The sequence below is a fragment of the Trachurus trachurus genome (genome assembly GCF_905171665.1).
Source record: "Trachurus trachurus genome assembly, chromosome: 22".
Classification (NCBI taxonomy): Eukaryota; Metazoa; Chordata; class Actinopteri; order Carangiformes; family Carangidae; genus Trachurus; species Trachurus trachurus.
This window is the reverse complement of record NC_139907.1, coordinates 18,107,367-18,125,838: the sequence shown is the minus strand read 5'-3', so window position 1 is coordinate 18,125,838 and position 18,472 is coordinate 18,107,367. Positions and strand designations below refer to the sequence as shown.

Sequence of the window (18,472 nt, the reverse complement as noted above, 5' to 3'; positions counted from 1 at the left end):
CCTGATTTACCCCTCCGAAAAAATATGGATTATTTATACACAGTTGTCCGGCTCTCAGAGCAGAGCAGAGGCAGCGGCCGGCCACCCCTGCGTGTGTGTGCTGGACTGTATCCTGAGACAGGGGTGGCAGGAATCTGGGGAGCCGTGAACGCAGCATGGACTTTACGGGCAGGAACTGAAGATGGGGGCAGGAAGCATTGTTAATAAAAGCACAATAGTAGTCTGAGTGAAAAGTAGGGTCAGCCAAACCAAAAGTGGGTTACATTCAGTAATAGAAACGTTTTGTTTTTTTACTGATGGCATTAAATGTTTGGGAACCATGTAAAAGAATAAAATACTATCTTATAATGAATCACTTTAAAATTCCCATACACTTTATTTATCTTAACCTAAACTAAATGCTTCACACTTCTGAATAAACAACAACTAGACCTATTATAAAGTATGTTTGATTATTAGGTTGGCTGCACTTGATGCCTATATATTAGTATAGCTACTGGTGCGTGAAAATTTAAAAAGAAAAAAAAAAGGATAACATAGAAGTCCGCTGCTTCATCTATCCCTCTTAACAAATGCAGATACCCTGTAACAGATCAACAATACCATCTTTATTTTAAATTAACTACAGTCTTATATAATAGACACATTGGACTGCACCCCACCCCCTTGTTTTTTGGTAGCCTACAGTCCTCCCTTTGGAGAAAAAATCCCCTGCCGCCCTGATCTATAACAATTCATCATGTGGAATCTCATCGAATAAAATTATGTAAAGCAATACTTAGGCTACAATACCTCGAACATCATCGCAAAAAGCCTGAATCAGCCCTCAAATGTGGTGTTTGCCTTTGACGTGACCTTTGTACAAAGCATTACGTATAGTAGCCCATACGGTAGCCTACTTCAAAATAAAAAAAAAGTATTTTGCAGCACAGGCCCACTAACTTTTAGGAAAAAGTTGTGTTTATTTATTTGTTTTGTTTTTTGTTTTTTTTTAGTTTTTGTAAGTAGAACTCCAGGAGGTGACCTTGCTGTCATCGGGACCGGTTGAACATGTGCGGACACTTGTTGATGCTGACGGATGAACACTGATCAGTCTGTTGAGCGACCTGACATCCTCAATATGGTGCACGCACCGGTGGCTGCCTGTCACCCGCAGCCAGCCTCCGGCCTCCAGCCTCCAGCAGAGCTGCGTCTTAGAGAAGCGGGTCACTCAGTCCCCGCAGAGAGGGAGAGAGAGAGAGATCACAGCTCATCTATCTAACCATCCGGTGCGTTGCCTTGACCTCACATAGCCTCTGTGCCCCGACAAACGTCAATCCGATGTGCCCCGAGTCCTTAAATTAGCTGTCAATTAGTACAAATTAATCAACTCCTCGCCTAATTAAGCAATGCCGACGGGCAGCTTCCAAACATGCCATTGTGGAGGAGCCATGAGAAAGCTGCGGGGCTTGCAAACTCTCTCTGCACTGGGAGGGCGGAGGGAAGGGAAGGGAAGGGGGTGTCCGGGCGGTGGGACTTAGGCTACATGGCATCACATCACGGCCCTGCAAGCGCTTTGGGAAAGCAGAGTCTCTGACTGTGCTGAAGTTTTCCTCCCACCCTGACTCGGATCTACGTGTGTGCTGTCATCAAGTTGCCCGCACCTCCGTTTTCAACAGTGAGGAATGCAACAGCTTTGATTGAGCAAAGACTGAATCCGACCTGGAGAAGAGAATTAGAAGAAGTTGCAAAATAGTTGGTAAGCCTGCTTTTCTGAGAGCATGATGAGGGGAAGAGTAAAAGTTTAGCAGCACACACAAAAAAGGTGAGAGGCAGTGAATGCACCACTCCTAGAGGAATAGAAGTTCATATCTGAGATGAAAGTGATGAGTTGAGGAGCTGTCTATACGTGCTGGAGATCAGTTAATGGATTCAGTTTCTGCTTCCACTTCTGCTGTGACCTTCCTGCAAATAAACAAGTTGTCTGCTTATTCATTATCACAAATGCATCGCAAGCTTTAGCAGTGGCATCAGCAGGATATGATATTTATTATAGTGGGCGGTTTTTTTTCCTTTTTTTTTTTTTAAACTTTCAGTTGTTTATCAAGGTTTGACCTGCTTCCGACACACACTCTTGTTTGAAGGTTACACACTGATAAGTTGATCACTGCTCATTTATATTCGTGTTTTTTTGCATTAAGCCTAAAAAAATGCCACAGCAGAGACAGGGAGGGGTGAAGGAGGAGAGGGTGTAAAGGAGAGGGGGGGTTGTTGGAGGGTAGGGGGGGGGGAGGGCAGATAAACAAAAAAAAATTCCAACAGCTGTTTGCTTTTTAATCTGCAGCCGTCAGATCCTGCATGTCTTTGATGGGCAACCCAATCTACACGAATGACTGAACTAAATCTTCCCTTAATCTACAGCCTTATTAGGCAGCCTCTCCTCTGCATGTAAATCAGCATGCAGCCATTTTCGTATAGGAAATGGATTATTAAAAGCCACAGAGAGAGAAGAAAGTATGGCACCATTAACAAACAAACAAAAAAAAGCCAGTATGGATTGCAGCAGGAGTGATGATGGAGTGAGAGCTGTGGCAGTGACTCTCCTGTAATTGACGGGTCATCCTGACTCACACCCTTCCATGTTAATAAATGGCTGGATCCCAACAGGCTGATGTGTCATTAGCATATCTTAATAACATTGATTTCTTCATTAATAGAATTTCCACTAAATAGGCCCTAATTAGTTTCAACTGGCCAACCACTAATTGCAGTAGCAATATTTTCTCCTTCTTAATCAGCAGCTCATTTCACACTGTTTGAAATAAAATATGACTTTGCGCAGAGGATCCGTGGAGACTCTGACTGCACACCTCTGTTTACATTAAGTCTCACTCACAATTCATGTAGTTTAAACTTTAGCTGTGTTTTGCATCATGTCCTCTGGAGTTGTAGTTCCTCAGCAACTGTCTCAATTTTCTCTCTAATTGACCTCATACATGTGTTAATTTAGTGTATTTTCCTTCGTTGGCTCATTTGCCATGTCATTATTGCAAAATAAATACTGTACATCTGCATACCATGTGCACAAAATGGGCCAATCCTAGATGATGACTGCATGTCAAGACTAAAATTATCCCATAAGCAGTTAAATTACATAAATAAAACTTAATTTTAACACAAATATCTAAAACGAAGTATAGGTGAAGTCTCTTCATAATAACCTATAGGAAAGTGATCATGATGGACCCTGAACCAAGAACAATGCATGGCCTTGGCCTGCAACTTTATAGCCATTAGCAAACACACTATTAACAAGTTTTAAAAACCTTAAGTTTTTTTCTCTTGTTTTTCCACAGTGACGTCAGAAAAACCACAAACCTTTTACATATAAATATAGCCTGTGCATTTATCTTTGAGGTTTGCATCCAAAAACAAACTAAAAATGAAGAAACTAAAGTGTTACAAATTATACTCAAAATAATAATAAATGCTTCCAGTTTTCTTCCACAACTTCGCCAATGCTCATGTATTGTGTCTAGGCTATTAATAATTAGCCATTAACAAGCTTGTTTAGATGACTGGCATCATCATTGTTATCATCACTTTCATTATTATTAGGTATTTGTTCTGTTAATAAAATATGTATATATATATATACCAACAATACAAAAAGGTCAGTTGATCCTACTCTTCCTCTTTGGCCCGTATTCCTCCGAGGAGATGTGCCTGTATCTAATCTGCTGTGTAGCCTGGTGTGTACTGCTGCTGCTGCTGTGGGATTATTGCCGCTCAGGACCGTGCAGTAGAGTGGGTCCGTATCGTCCAGCTGTCGTTTTTTTTTTTTTTTTTTTTTTAGGAAGGGCCTTTGATTTGCGTGTGATGAGTTTCCCATAGCATCTGGAGATCAATTATCCATTCGTGTGAGCCAGTGGTTGGGCAGAGAGATCATAGCCGACTCTCAGTGTATGTGTGTGTGTGTATGTGTGTAGCCTATGTGTGTGTGAACCATTCAGCGAAAGGTAATACACAGCCAACTGATTTATTCTAGATTGGGGTAATTTTCTAAACCTGCAACATTTCAAAGGTAAGTAAGAGGTGTGAAATAGACGATTTAATTAGGCCTGACTTCTTAACGAAAAATGATATGAGCAGTGAAATATCTGCAGTCAGTTTAAAAAGGCTCTAGGAAGAGGTATTTGTTATTTAGGTTCTATTTTCTAATCTCATATCATCTGATATAAAATGTGCATGATCCCATCTTCTTTATTTATTTTTTTTAGTAATGTTTTTATTCTCAGAGATTCACCTTTCTTCCTGCAGCATGAGGCTTTGAAGACAGACATTTCGTTCCTCCCTTTCTTTCTGTAGCCCAAATCCCTTCCTCGTTTATCCATACTGTCCTCAGGAAAATGCAGATATGTATCCGAGAGGGCGTATAATGCATCCATGATCCACAGGAATCCTGAATCCTTGCAGCTGATTGGCTGCTGGGCCCTGCCTCTTGTTGGGATGGACCTGTTGGATAAAAGGACCATTTTCTAAAGGACTCTTGTGTGTGTTACACAGAGGATCATGCACTGGGGACCATCCTGTGAGACGCTGTAAGAAATAGGCCTTTTAAGTAGCATCGAAGACACCATGACGGGGAAACAAGGCGCCGTGCTGTCGGAAAGTTTAAATCTGTCGGAGAAAACCTCTCTGGGTGCAAATGGAGGGAGTAACAACAGCCTCCTGCCGAAGAGCGGCGCGACCCATCCGCCGCCCAGGTGCACCGGCTTTGGCATCCAGGAGATTCTGGGGCTCAATAAGGAGCCATCCTCGGCCCCCAGGACCCCGCTGGGCTCGCTGCCGCCCGGGGCGCACTTGATCGCCGCTAGGTCCATGCTGGGCCCCGTCGGGATGGGTGTGGGTGTCGGGATGGGATTACTCGGCCCTGGTGGAATTCCGTCGTTTTACAGCCAGCCAGCGTTTCTGGAGACGGTGCTGTCGGACGCACAAGACGTTCACCTGCATCCCCACAGCAGGTCCGTGCATGGGCCGCTGGACACCAGCCAGTCTGCCAGCTCAGGTGAGCTTATTACTGCTCACAATAAAGATTACACTGTGTTTTCATACTTGCAGCCATAGGCTATACTGTGCATGCAAACTGCTACTCATATTTTCTAAAAAAATATGTTTTTTAATTCTTATTTTTATTGTTCTTATTCTTATTATCATTATTCTTATTATTATTAATAGCCTACGTTGTGTGTCTATTTAATGTAATATATGGAATAGAAATAGAGTTCTGTCAGGTCTCAGCTGTTTGCATTTCTCGTGGCAATTTGAAAATGCTGTTTTATTTTTTCACTGTCCTCTGTAATTATTATTTTTTTATTAAGAGCTGTTTTTTTCTTCTTTAATAAAATCTAGACTCCGAGGATTTATCTTCAAATGAACGCAAACTGTCAAAGTCATCTGTAAATCAGAGCAAGAAACGCAAGAAACGACGTCACCGGTTAGTGAATATTTCTGGTTGTCAGGCTAATAAAAGGTTTATTTATTTCTCAAAGGAGAAATTCACTGAAATTAATGCAATACTATTTTTCCCTTGTGAAATTGAATTAATATTGTTTTACAGAGATTGTTTCCCTCATCAAAATCAAGTGGTCATTTTCTGGTTTTAGTTTTTTAATGTAGTCTTATTGATACAGATAATAAAGTCAATTATGATGAAGAATTTACTACAATTCGGCCACAGATTGCTCGTATTTCCCTCCATTATTGTGATGCAGGCGTTAAAGAGGTCGCCTGTGTTACACCAACATAAATGGGTTTATTGAAAGAGCTCATTAATGAAAATCTGAGATTATTTTTTATATTTTCACCCTTGTTGACATCTGCCTCTATTCCTCGTTGTCTTTTTAATCGCAGTTATTCACATCTCAGTTTGCATGATAGGACACGAGAAATACTATATTCTCTGCATTAAAAAAAACCATTCAACCCGTTCACACCTTCCAATAACCCGTGTTCACAGGACCATATTCACCTCGTATCAGCTGGAGGAGCTGGAAAAGGCCTTTAATGAAGCGCACTACCCGGATGTTTATGCCCGAGAGATGCTGGCCATGAAAACAGAGCTACCTGAGGACAGGATACAGGTAAATGTGCACTTTACCATTCATTGTTTTAGCCAAATAATAAGGAATCAAAAGTTGTTGTTTTTTGGGGGGTGCACCCTAATTCTTTCACCTGTATATTTTTTTCCTTTATTTATTCTTTATTTTTTTGTTTAGCATTGGCAGCTTTTACTGTTAAAATAGGGTGTATTTAGATTCGTCTGGGTCTATTTTCATGAAATGGAGTTTGGATAGAATAGATAGCCTACAGCTTTTTTGGTCCACTTTCACTAATAGATTAATTTTTATCTCAATATCTTGGATTGATTTTTAGATATAGTCTACATTAGATTTTTATAAGGCACTTTACTTTTGGGAAGATTTTTATATAGAGATTCATATTGAAAGAAATAACCTAGACCTCTTCATTTTATTTTTATACAATAAAAAACACAATATTCAAATGGATAAGATATATATATATATATAATATATTTCAATTTAAAAATCAAAAAGCATATATTGTCCTTTGCGTTCGAACAAACAAAAAAGCCAAATAAAGATAAAGTAAAGTTTAGTGTCCTCTATTGCTAAAAAAAAAAAAAAATGTAATTCTATTTTTTTAGACACTGCACATTGCAACACACATGTGTATCAAACTCTTCAAATAAGCAACAGTGTCTTCCAACCAGAGCAGGAATAATATATATTTTCTCTTTCATCATAACTGTAATTAATTGGTGTGAGTATTATGATTGTTTGCCTTATGAATATGCACCTGTAAAGGCAGATGCAGCCTCCTCATCCTTCACTTTCCCATCAGTGCTAATAACCTGCTGTAATATTTGAGCGGAGGCCGCCACCAGCTGCCTCTCCTGCTGCTCTTGATGTATTTTAAGGGGAGATGGGGCTAAGTGAGACCCCCCCACCCCTCACACAGACACACACATCCTACCTCCACCCACATACCTCCCCCCGCCCCCACCCCTGGGTGAATCGATCAAGTGCTGCTCCCCCTTCCTGTCTGAACAAAGAGTGCTCTCCTCCAGCATCCTACGCCAGGACACATAATCTCTCATCAGGCGCAGTAGTTGGATGTGAAACAATTTGTTCTTGGAGAAGAAGCCGCTAACGACCTAATCAAGCTATCAAGGCGGAAGAAGATTGCAGTGTGACCTGGACCATCCATCTGCCGGGGGGCGCCTTTTAATCTCATTCTCATTACGGGCTGCAAACAGTACAGCCGCGAATAAATAATAAAAGGAAATAAATAAATAAGGCCAGAGCCAGGCGCTCCTATAGCTACTAAATAAAATTAACACCCAATTTTCTCATTGAGTGTAATTAGTTAAATCAGACGAGCTGGGGAGGCTGGCTGGCTGCTGCTGCTGCTGCAGAGACGCAGGGAGTTCAAATGAAATAACTACATTGAATTTATTAGCACGGGTCAATAGCGCTGCTCCCCGGAGTCCCGGTAGTTTAATTTCCCGTGATATTTGCCCGCCTGCCCACCATCGATTGGGCCTGAAATTAACTTATTTTTCAATCAGCCTCGTCGTGCCCCAGGGTCGCTTCTCCTCGCAGCTTCCACACTGGCTTCTGTTGAGGGGCAGAGAAGCAATTTCTCATATAAAAAAAAGAAAGAAAGAGGGGGAAAAAAGAAGATAACTATCTTGTATGAAATAAGGGTTATCATCAGAATTACCAGAAAAAAAGCTTGAAAAGGATTTGGTCGTTTTCAATTTAATATCTGTCTCCTCACTTGGATCTCCTCTCTGGGCCCCTCCTCTCCTCATTGAGCCATCACAGGGGCCTAAGTAGAGTGTTTAACAGTCCTGTGTTGTGCTATACAATCAATTTGGCCTCTCTCTGAGCTGACAGATAGCCTGCAGGGCCTCCAGCAGCCTGTTGGCTGCTGTGGCCATGCCGAGTGTCTTGATGTGTCAAAGCATCTGTAACTGCACCACAGGTAGCTGGAGATGAGCTCTGACAGCAGCCGGAGAGCCCTCACACCTGTAGCAGGAGGTTATGGGAAATCAATGGAGGGAATCAAAACAGAGCAACAGTTGTATTGAGTTGATCTGATTCACACTTCCATTCCCTTATACCAGTAATTCAGCTTTAAAACAACCACTGAAATATTAAAAGCCAGTGTTCATGCACTGATAAAAGAAACACATTGGCAGCATTTCCTCAAAAGACTCGGTGAAAAAGAGAGGAGGTTTGAGAATGATGGATTCAGCCATGAACTCATTGGATCATTCCCTCACTTACCCTCTGGAAAATGGCCACAGAAGATCTGGACCCTTTTGTGACAAATTATCAAGTATTCATTAATGGATTAACAACATTTTAGAATGCTGTGTTACAAAATAGGCTATTGATATCACTGATGACTAAATCATTATCCATAGCCTATTATATAATATAATAGAGCCAAAACTTCTTTAGGGCAACAATTGTTGCATTTTACATAAGAAACTATAAATGACAAGTTGCAAGTGGATTGTTTGCAGCCAAAGGGTCATCACAAGTTTAATCCCTCTCTCTGTTTAATCTGCACTCTGCCATATTTGGCACATTTTGGGTAAATCAGAATGACCACCAATCACATGTTTTCCGTCATCACATGGTTCGAGTCACCATTCTGCACCAGACATGGCACCATCCCGCCTACATCCACAACTATTGGAAAAAAAAAAAAAAGAAAGGTTGATCATTATAGAAATTATTTAAAGGTGACCCAAATTTATTTCTTTGAGTAATTTTTGAGTAACAGAATTGTGTAATTATGATTAGTATTAATTCCCACATGTTTCCCTCTCTGGATGTTGCATTGCTGCTTGTATAAGTTCTAATAGTTGTTTTCAGCGTGATGCTGTCGCTGCCTTATTACTGACTGACCTGTTGTCCTGCCACAGGTATGGTTTCAGAACCGCAGAGCTAAGTGGAGGAAGAGGGAGAAATGCTGGGGCCGCAGCACGGTGATGGCTGAGTATGGGCTGTATGGAGCCATGGTGAGGCATTCAATCCCCCTGCCGGAATCCATCCTCAAATCTGCCAAGGATGGCATCATGGAGTCCTGCGCCCCCTGGCTGCTTGGTGAGGCCGACATCCCCACAATTATATTCTCTCATTTTTGTTTTTAGCCGCTCATTTTTATGGCATGAATCAAGTTTAATATCACGTTAAAAGCGTCTCTGTGTGGCTGTTTGAATGTTTTTCAGTTTTTCACACATCATCATGATTTCTACACCAGTGAAAGATTTATTCCCCTGAGTTTTCATTGTCATCGTGACTGACTGATGTAAATCTTGCAGCACAGACTTTGCATCCCATAAAATATTTCCATCCTCCACATTGGCCATGATTTGCCCTTGTCCATTTAAACATTATTTTTCTAAACCAGAACTATTTTTGCTTGCTATTTTCAGTCCAAGATGGCTTACCAAGCAACAGACGCAATTCTAAATCTGAATACCCGCAACTCTTTGCAGGGATGCACAAAAAGTCCATGGAGGCAGTCGTTCCCCCGCCAACAGGAAAGTGCGACGCACCCCAGCAGCCCAGCTCTCAGAGGGCAGAAGACGCTGAGGCAGAGGAAAAGAGGTCAGAGGGCAAGTCCACCATTTCTAAAGAGGAACTGAGAGAGAACAGCATTGCTGCACTCAGGGCCAAGGCACAGGAGCACAGTGCCAAAGTGCTGGGGACAGTTTCTCATGACAGACTGCAGGAGGGCAAACAGGAGAGGCAGGCGGCCGAGGAGAAAGCCAGCGATCTCCCGAGTGCATCAGCAGATGAGGAGAAAAGCCCGTAGAGACTGAAGACTGTTATTCTCCCGGGTGAACGCGGTGGCCTGGCTGCTTCCAGCATGTGTACGGACTTACGCGACATAAATAAACTGTCCTGCAGGTTTGTCATCCTTCCTTTCATCGACTTCTCTCAACTGACCTGCATCTGGACGTCTCTGAGAGGAAAACTCATCTGCTGCACAGAAGATGCTAATGCACTTTTTTTTCTGATTTACTTCCAAACATACAGTTTACTTACAGTTGTTGTTTTTTTATGCATAGTAGAGAAGACTGGAGTGAGTGGGAGTAAGGTGTTAATATTGGTGTACATACATAGAGCCAGATCAGTCAAATTTTATCCAGTATAAAATTTATAATATCTCAATTGAGATGGCCAATGAGCAGTCAGTGTCTGGAGGTCTGCATTTCATCCATGGCATTCATTTTAATGTTGCTTGTACAATTAGTAAATGGTGACATTTGAAATAAGAACCATCCCACCGACAGTACTCTTCCAAGAGAAAGAAAGTAAATGTTGTCCTATATTGCGCTGTATATAATTGATATATTAATCTCTCTCACTAAGGCACAATTTTAGATATGTTTTCTTGTAGTCCTAAAAAAAGATGTTTGTGTTTTCATTTAAAAATGTGTATAACTCAAAATACAAAGCATAAAAATTGAAATAGTCTTTTATTAAATGTGGCTTTTTGGTGTCTATTTATTCTACTTTCTTTTCAAGCTTGTAACAGATAATAATCAGAGAGTTATTGTGACTCTTAACTGGCATGAAGTTGCTCCCCCCCCCAGCCCCTTGTTGGAGTAGCTACTTGTTGTCACTTGATGCTCTGCTGGCCGGGCTCATTAGGAGACAGTCCCTGGCTGCATGCTTGGGTTAGTCCCTATAATCCGTCGCAGTTGAGAGCCTTCAATTTCAGATTAAACTAGGGGACCGGTGCTTTTGGGATGGGAGAAAGAGTGACAGCCACCCCCACCTCCACCACCCCCGCCGCCTCACATCCTGCAGGATGACCTCAGTTTGATTTCAAATCACTTTAATAGATGCTATTACCCGGCGCCACTCAAGCTGTTTCATCCTCTTATCTAAACACTTAGCCAAAGTCTAACAGCTTTATTTGCTGGCAATCTTCTTTCTCCCCGGGCTGTTCATAAAACTTTGTATCAAGCCCCTTGAACAACACATCAACGTGTTCGCATTAGCTGTAATCCATATAAGATTTCACACTTCATCCTCAGTTAGCTATTAGACCGCACTAATGAGTTGAACAACCGAGATCTTTTCCAATTAAACAGGCAGCACTTTCAAGGGGCAAGGGGCAGTGATTATCAGTATGCTGCTGCAGGTCTCTGCACTGAATGGCTCAGACTGGAACCATAATGTCACCAAATGAAGAACAGGTTGCTAATTACATTGTTGACAGAGATAAGTATACACACAATAATTAATGATGGCTAGGAAATGCACTTGAGTGTGTCATCAGGGTAATAAATGGTGCTCTGAACCTGGGGAATTACCCTGATTTGTCTATTTTGAGGTGTAAATCTAAGAGATACTCGACCACTTAAATAGTGTCAGAGGTAGGCCTACATGTAAAGAGAGATGGATATGGAGAATCCAGTGGCTCTATTCTTGCTCTGAAACCTGAAAAGACTGACACATGAAAGCAATTTACAAACCATGAATCTTCACCTGTAAAAACAAACAAACTTTTGTGGGTTTTATCTTGAGGTCAAACTATAAAATCAGCAACAAAACCTTCTTTAGAGCAGATATGTCACTTTATTCCAAGTAGACATCAGTTGAAAACGTATCACCCCACTGACTGAAACTGGCATCACTTTATAAATCACCAATGAGATATCTCCAAACGATCTTAAGCTTTTACCCTTGCTTTAAGCATTAGTCCTATGGCAATGTCGATCACTCTACCCCTTTGGTCCAGACTGATATCTCATCAACTATTGTCATGATATTTTTTATGAATTCATTCTCCAGAGGATGCCTCTAGCTACTGTAAGCTAGGTAACACTGACGTTCCTTTGGCTATCTCTAGCGCTCACACTTTTGTTAATTTACCCTACAGTACTTTGTTGGCAGCTCTTGAATTGTTTGCTGAAAAATTTGACACACATTTTCATCTTCTCCTCAAGATGGACTGCAAGAATCTTAATGATTGCTTTAAATTTTGATTGATTTGTCCAAAACTTTTGTGAATAACCTCAAAAACTAATGACATTCCACTCCGCCTCACTTTGTTCTTAATGCTAATTGCCTAGTATTAACACAAAATAAGATGAGCTAATGAACATTACATCCCCATTAGCATTGGGAGCAATTTAACACGCTGATAGTAGCATTTAGCTCAAAGCTCAGCTGTGTGGAGCTTGCAAGGCTACTAAACTGACCTTTTTTTTGCCCCCTTATGTGATAGCTATGCTAATGCTAACCAGTAAAGAATGATTTTCTAGCAATTTCCAAACGTATCCTAAAGTTTGAACATTTAGGTCCTAGGCCTATAGGCCTACTATTACATTTCAGGAGAATTACAATCATGCTTTAACACTGGAAACAAACATCAAATGTAATTCAACCCCCCCCCCCCCCAAAAAAAAAGAAGTAATTTCCTATAGAGCCCAATAACCATTTGAGGCTGAGAGTAAAATGATTTGCAACAGACCGAGCCCTCACCTCTATAGCCCCTCAGTCCGGTTCAGTTATTGAGGCCAAGACATATACAGAGTGAGGATTATTCCTCTAAAGTGCAAAGCTATTTAATCCTCTGAGAGTGGAATAGAAGGTTGTGATAGATCAGATTTGCTGAAGATCAAGCTGTTTACATTGGATATGAGGAGGTAATTCACAATATCCCTTATGATGGACAGTCTGCTTGTTGAAGACCATCATAAGATCATCTCAATCCATGCAAAGTGAGATCAGAGGGAGGTTTATGGAAAGATTTCCACTAATGCAATATTAACATTCAATTTCTTTCTGATGGGGTTACCAGCAATATGATCATTGGTGAGATTAAGCGTCCGCAGATCATTTTGGGAATGCTCCTAGTTCTGGTTGCATGCTTGGTTGACATGAAGCACAAGATGTAGTTAGACTGAAAGGTGTTGAAATGTGGTGTTGTTCTGCCCTCTGCTGCACAGACTCATCACTACAACTAGGCTGCTATTAAAGCTGTATGCCTCAGGATATTTAATGAAATACAGTATAAAGGACATGGTAGACTCTCTCTCAGTACTCAGACTCTGCAAGTCTGATCTCCGTGATTTTTCCAAAGTTTAGTTCCTTCTGATTTTTACAGAGACCTTGGAATAGCAAGCAGTGAACTACCAGAGGATCTCAGACTGCCCCCGGGCTCTGAGGGGGATAAAAGCTAAAAAAAAAAAAAAAAAAAACAATTTAAAATCTTAAAATCTATCCTGAAATGAACCCACAGACAGTGGCGATGCTGTTTAGTTATAAAGATCTAGTGCTTGAATATAATGAATGCATGAACTGAACCCAAAGACATTCACTCGTTGCTTTAAAGTAATTCTGTTAATTTATTTCTTAATCTGACCATTTTTTGCTGATGACACCCATTTTATGCATATAAAGCCCACACATCCTTGAAACTTTTACTATTCCATAAAATTATTGATGATGAAAATTAAATTATTCTGTTTGGTTTAATTTTCATATTATGTTATATTATATTATATTAACACATGTGACTGTATGATGCATTATCGTCTTCCCCTCTTTAATAACATATTTTATTTCTTTTCATTTCTTTTGATGCTACTAATCTTGAAGCATATTCCATGACAAAAATGTTACACAAACAATATAAAGACGTGTCTCTGAGGGCCCCATTTTATCACTGGAAGTATTGTACATGATTTTAGCCACATGGTGGCAGCCTTGAACTTCCTTCCAAATCCCATCTGTTTTCACCTTGATGTACATGTGTATGAAATTACAAGTTCACAATCACACGTTAGATGGTCGATATAGGCTGTCAATATACATATATATTGACATTGATTTTGATCTGCCAGGCTGAAAATAGATGGGTGTAACATTTCAAGCTTCTGAGCAGACACGACATGTTCTGATATCTTGATCAGTATTTGTCTTCTCTTGTCACTCTCCTGGTGCTCTCAGTGATGAGGCTGTCTGCTGCGGGTTAATGGAGACGGGATTGATACTGTGGCTAAATGATGTGTCCTGGCTGGAGGCTGATTTCATCTCCAGGGTTCATCCTCCCACAGCCACTCTGAGTTGATCACACACGGCCAAACCAGGTTTCTCTGACACTTCACCGAATAAGAATCATCATCATCTCATATCACCGCATCCGTATTCTGAGTTTGTCTGGGAAATTATTGCTCTATTTGTGCAATAATAATGCTAATTTAGCCCCACAAGCCTTTTGATTAGGCTGCTGATTGAAGTCTGCTGTTGATGTCTGTGGCTTATTGAATGCTACTTTATTCTTTCATTATGATAGATTAAAGTCTGACTACAGCAGATGAAGGAACAAGGAAAATGAGCTATGGAAATTAAAATGCATCTCATTTCCTCACCTGTTGACCTGTTGGCATTTTCTTGAGCATAGCAACAGTGGCATGCATCATTATCGGTCATAATATTCGTTTTCACACAACATTTTCTGGTGACAGGAGAATGATGGGTGTTCTTTGTCCCTGGATAACCCTTTCTATCCTCTCTGTCACTGTGTTTACTAACCTAGTAAAGGATATCGGTTATCTTTTGAAGTTGGACGTGACTGTATGTCCCACAAAGATTTGTGTGGCACAGCACCAGCCGCCGTCCACTGCAGCAGTCCGACAGCCAGTCCTCAGTGCTCGGTATTTTCAGCAGGCCATCTGTGGGTTGTTTCCGATGCCAGCTCCAGTCATCTGGGCAGACATAAACTGTGTTAGTCTCTGTTTACTTTAATATTATCTTACCAGCCTTTATTACTTCCTGCTTCACACATCCTGTCTCAGAAAATGACATCACCCCCCCTCCTTGTGAAGTGTCAGGTGCTCAGGTTGCAATTAAAAAACCAAAGTCTTTGGCTGCGTTAGATGTTTCCGAAGGCACAAGAAAGCACTTTTGAGGAATGTTCAGAGCAAAGAAGACCAAAGTGTCCAGTCTGTACTTATCAAGAGAAGACAAACATGAACAGATAGACAGCGCTCCCTTGTTGCTGAAGAGTGATAAGTGAAGCCAGAGGAGATGAGGCTGTGAGGTTCTTATCAGTCCAGAGTGCGTCTTGGCAAATGCCGGCGCCACAGAGAGAGACATGTTGCTGTGCGACAAAGGTGTGGGGGCAGATAAGCATGTATGTGTGAAATGCTTCAAAGATGAGCTTAACTCCGACGTGAAAGAGGGGAGGGAAAGAGAGAGCAGGGGTGGGTGGGGGTGGGGGCAAAAAGAAAGATGGGTTTACAGAAATTGATGCTGACATCTGTTGTGCCAAGAGTTGCTGCTAGGATGTCCTCATTTCCTGATACACAATGAAAAGTGCTATAGAAAAACCAGTTGGGAATACAGATTTGTCCTGCTAAAGCTAAGCAGAAGAAGTACTCAGATCATTTACTTATGTAAAAGGGAAATACAGCCAAGTCAAAATACTCTATACTACCCTTTACTAGTCTAAATTCTACTTTAAGTGAAAAGTACTGCAGTTGAATATTGAAAGCATAAAATACAAAAAACAACAACCACCAAAAAAACATTTTTCTGAATAACATTAACCGTTGAAGTGTTACAGTACATTATATTACTACATTATATAATTAGTACATTATATTACAGTTGTTTTTGTCCCGATGGCTACCAACTTGGGCCCAGAGAGTCACGAGAACAATCTGACATTACAAAAAAAAAAAGGTGATACTTTCAAGTGTTTGGCCTCATACAGTTGAGGAAACAACCTGTGAACCTTGAGGGGAAAATCAGTTTTTGCTGAAACTTATCTGAAAGCTGAAACCTGACAAGATGTCCTAACCAGACACTGTTTTTAGTAATGAATCATAAAAATAAGAGTGAAAATCACAGTAATTCAGTGCTATTATGGAGACCTGGTTAACATTTCTTTCTTGCTATATACCCCTTTTCTTTCATTTTCAGATTTATAGTCTACACTCAACTGACACTGACTCAGCATCACTTGAGGCAATTTATCAGCTTTCCCACTGCTCCCTCTGGAGCCAGAAAAGGCTTTTCTTCACATATGCAGAAGTGCTCCCAAACACCTGTAAACAGACTTGTTTGTAACCGGTAGAGTTCTCTTTTAATGAACAGGAGGAGTGATCAGAGCATGCTAAATCTGTTTGACTGTTCATATGAAGATCTGACTGTTTTTTTTTTAATACAGCTTCGGAATAAGTCAGAACAATATGTCACTCCTAAGATACAAAGTTGACTATTTATATTCAACAACTTAACTTGGGTTGGTGCCAAAATGTATCTCAATCTGAAAGAAGAATGGGGAGGAAAACATTTCATAAGAATAAAAATTAAAATATATTATTCCATTTAATATAAAGCATGTTGATTGTTGAGACACGGACTTTAATGTAGAGATTTGTTCTCACTGTTAATTCATATTCATGATCTCATGTTCAACCGCTACCATGCATTAGTCCTTGTATTAACAATTTATGAGATTAACCCATCTAGCTATTTTCTGAAGCTACCTTTCATGTGCAGGGAACGGGAATGTGAAGTTAGGTCAACACACCGAAGTAAAAAAAAAAAAAAAAAGCTTAAGCTGAAATTCCTCATGTGCTGAAATGCTGAGTAAATGCTATTATATGCTTGTTTCCATTCAGGATGTCAGACATGAATTTAGTTCCATCCATTGCCAAAGACATCACTGGAACTGCTGTTGACCTAGAAAGAGTCCCTGGAATAATCAAATATACATTAAATCTATCTGCTTGCATGGGAAATTATTTGTGGATGAACTTCAAACTGCATGCAAGTGTCTGTAATCTACCAAATGAACTACTGTATGTGGTTTCGATTGAAGATCTGCCACACTACTGAGCCAAGAGTTTTTTCCCCCACTTTTACAAGATAACCACTGTTCCCCCCACAACTGCCTGTATTTTCAAGAACACAATTTCCACACTTTTCATTCATGACTTCCTGTTGCAGTTTTTGGGTGGTGAGTTGAAAATGTTTCTGCTGAATCTTCTTTTGACTGGAACACCAACATCCTTTTCACCAGGGACAAATTCCATCTCTTTCAGTTAAAATGAAAATGTCTACATCTACATTTTTTTTTTTTTACTGTAATTGTCAAAACAATTTAAGATAAATCTTCTTTTTCGACGGCCGGGCACAAACTGGAAATATTGTTTATGCGTCTCTGTTGTCCATGCGGAGAGTGGTGACAGGTATTTCATCAAAGCAACGATAAGGATCAGAAAAATGCCTTTCAGTCGCAAGAACAGTCAAGAGCGTCATGCTCCTTATTAATGTAGCACTCAGCTCTAATGTCTTTTTGTTTTTTCACTCCCTTTCAGTTGCTTATCCGTTTCCTTTCAGCCCATTCATCAACAGTTTTCCTCCAGAAATGTGTTCCTCTCTTTAATTCTGCGTACAAGACCCATTCATTTTCTTTTTCTTTTTTGGTGATTTGCCAGATGTGACATTTGGACTATGACTTTCTGAAATGTGACAAATAGAGACTTTTCATTTCAGTTAAGAGGGTATATTTAGAAACACCGTAATGATCTTCTCAAACCAAAACCTAAGTTATAGTAATAATAAAACTGCATTCATACATAATATTTACAGAAGTTAAGATTCAACCTGCTGCAGTCTCTTGGAAAGTTTTTTTATTCACATGGGGGTGGATGACTAATAAAATCAGTTTGCTTCTGGTTTTCCAAGCTAGCTATGGATGCTGTGAGTGAGTGTGCAAGCGGGCGTGGGTGAAGCTTCCTAGCTATTGAGGCAGAGAAAACACATGCAGCTCTGCACTCGCTGGCGGAGTGAGCCCACTTCAGCATCCCATACAGCTCCCATTGATGAGAGCGGCACTTTCGCCCCCGTCTCCCCCCATCGAGCCACATTTCATGCATTAGAGACTTGCTTAGAGAGAGACGCTGCAAAAGAGAAAACAGACACATTTAGGAGAGGTCAGGCGGTGTAAGCTTTTCCGCCAGATTTGCTTACCTTGCCACCTGCTGCATTTAGCCTTATGCAGTGCATGAAGGTGCACCCCTGTACTGAATCTTTTCTCTTCTGCTTCTCGAGGCCAGTAACCTATTGGATCAATTCCAGTTGCAAAGTTGAACCTGAAGGGCTCGGAGTAGTTCAGAATACTCTGGCTCTGGAGGCTGGATGTTGTGATTGGATGGCAGGTGGGACAAGAGAACAGGACGGGCATGATGGTCCTTCCAAGTCCTGGAGGGGAATAAAGTGCTGCTCTCATTTTGTTCTGACATCCTGACTTCAGAGTGCAGGCATTGTGCCTGACACTCACAGCACTCTGGCAGTGAAAGTCACCTCAAGGCTAGACAGCGATGACAGTGATGCCAAAAGACAGTGAGGAGCCATGC

At 40.8% G+C, this 18,472-nt stretch overlaps 1 protein-coding gene across 1 annotated transcript; it reads left to right on the top strand.

The window, feature by feature from the left end:
* Window positions 1–4,617: 4,617 nt before the first annotated feature.
* vsx2 (visual system homeobox 2) lies at window positions 4,618–9,897 on the top strand (the record flags this gene model as incomplete). Its single annotated transcript, XM_083998071.1, has 5 exons — window positions 4,618–5,047; window positions 5,392–5,476; window positions 5,999–6,122; window positions 9,002–9,182; window positions 9,515–9,897. The coding sequence occupies 5 exons, from the start codon at window positions 4,618–4,620 to the stop codon at window positions 9,895–9,897; spliced, it is 1,203 nt and encodes a 400-aa protein (XP_083854197.1).
* Window positions 9,898–18,472: the final 8,575 nt, after the last annotated feature.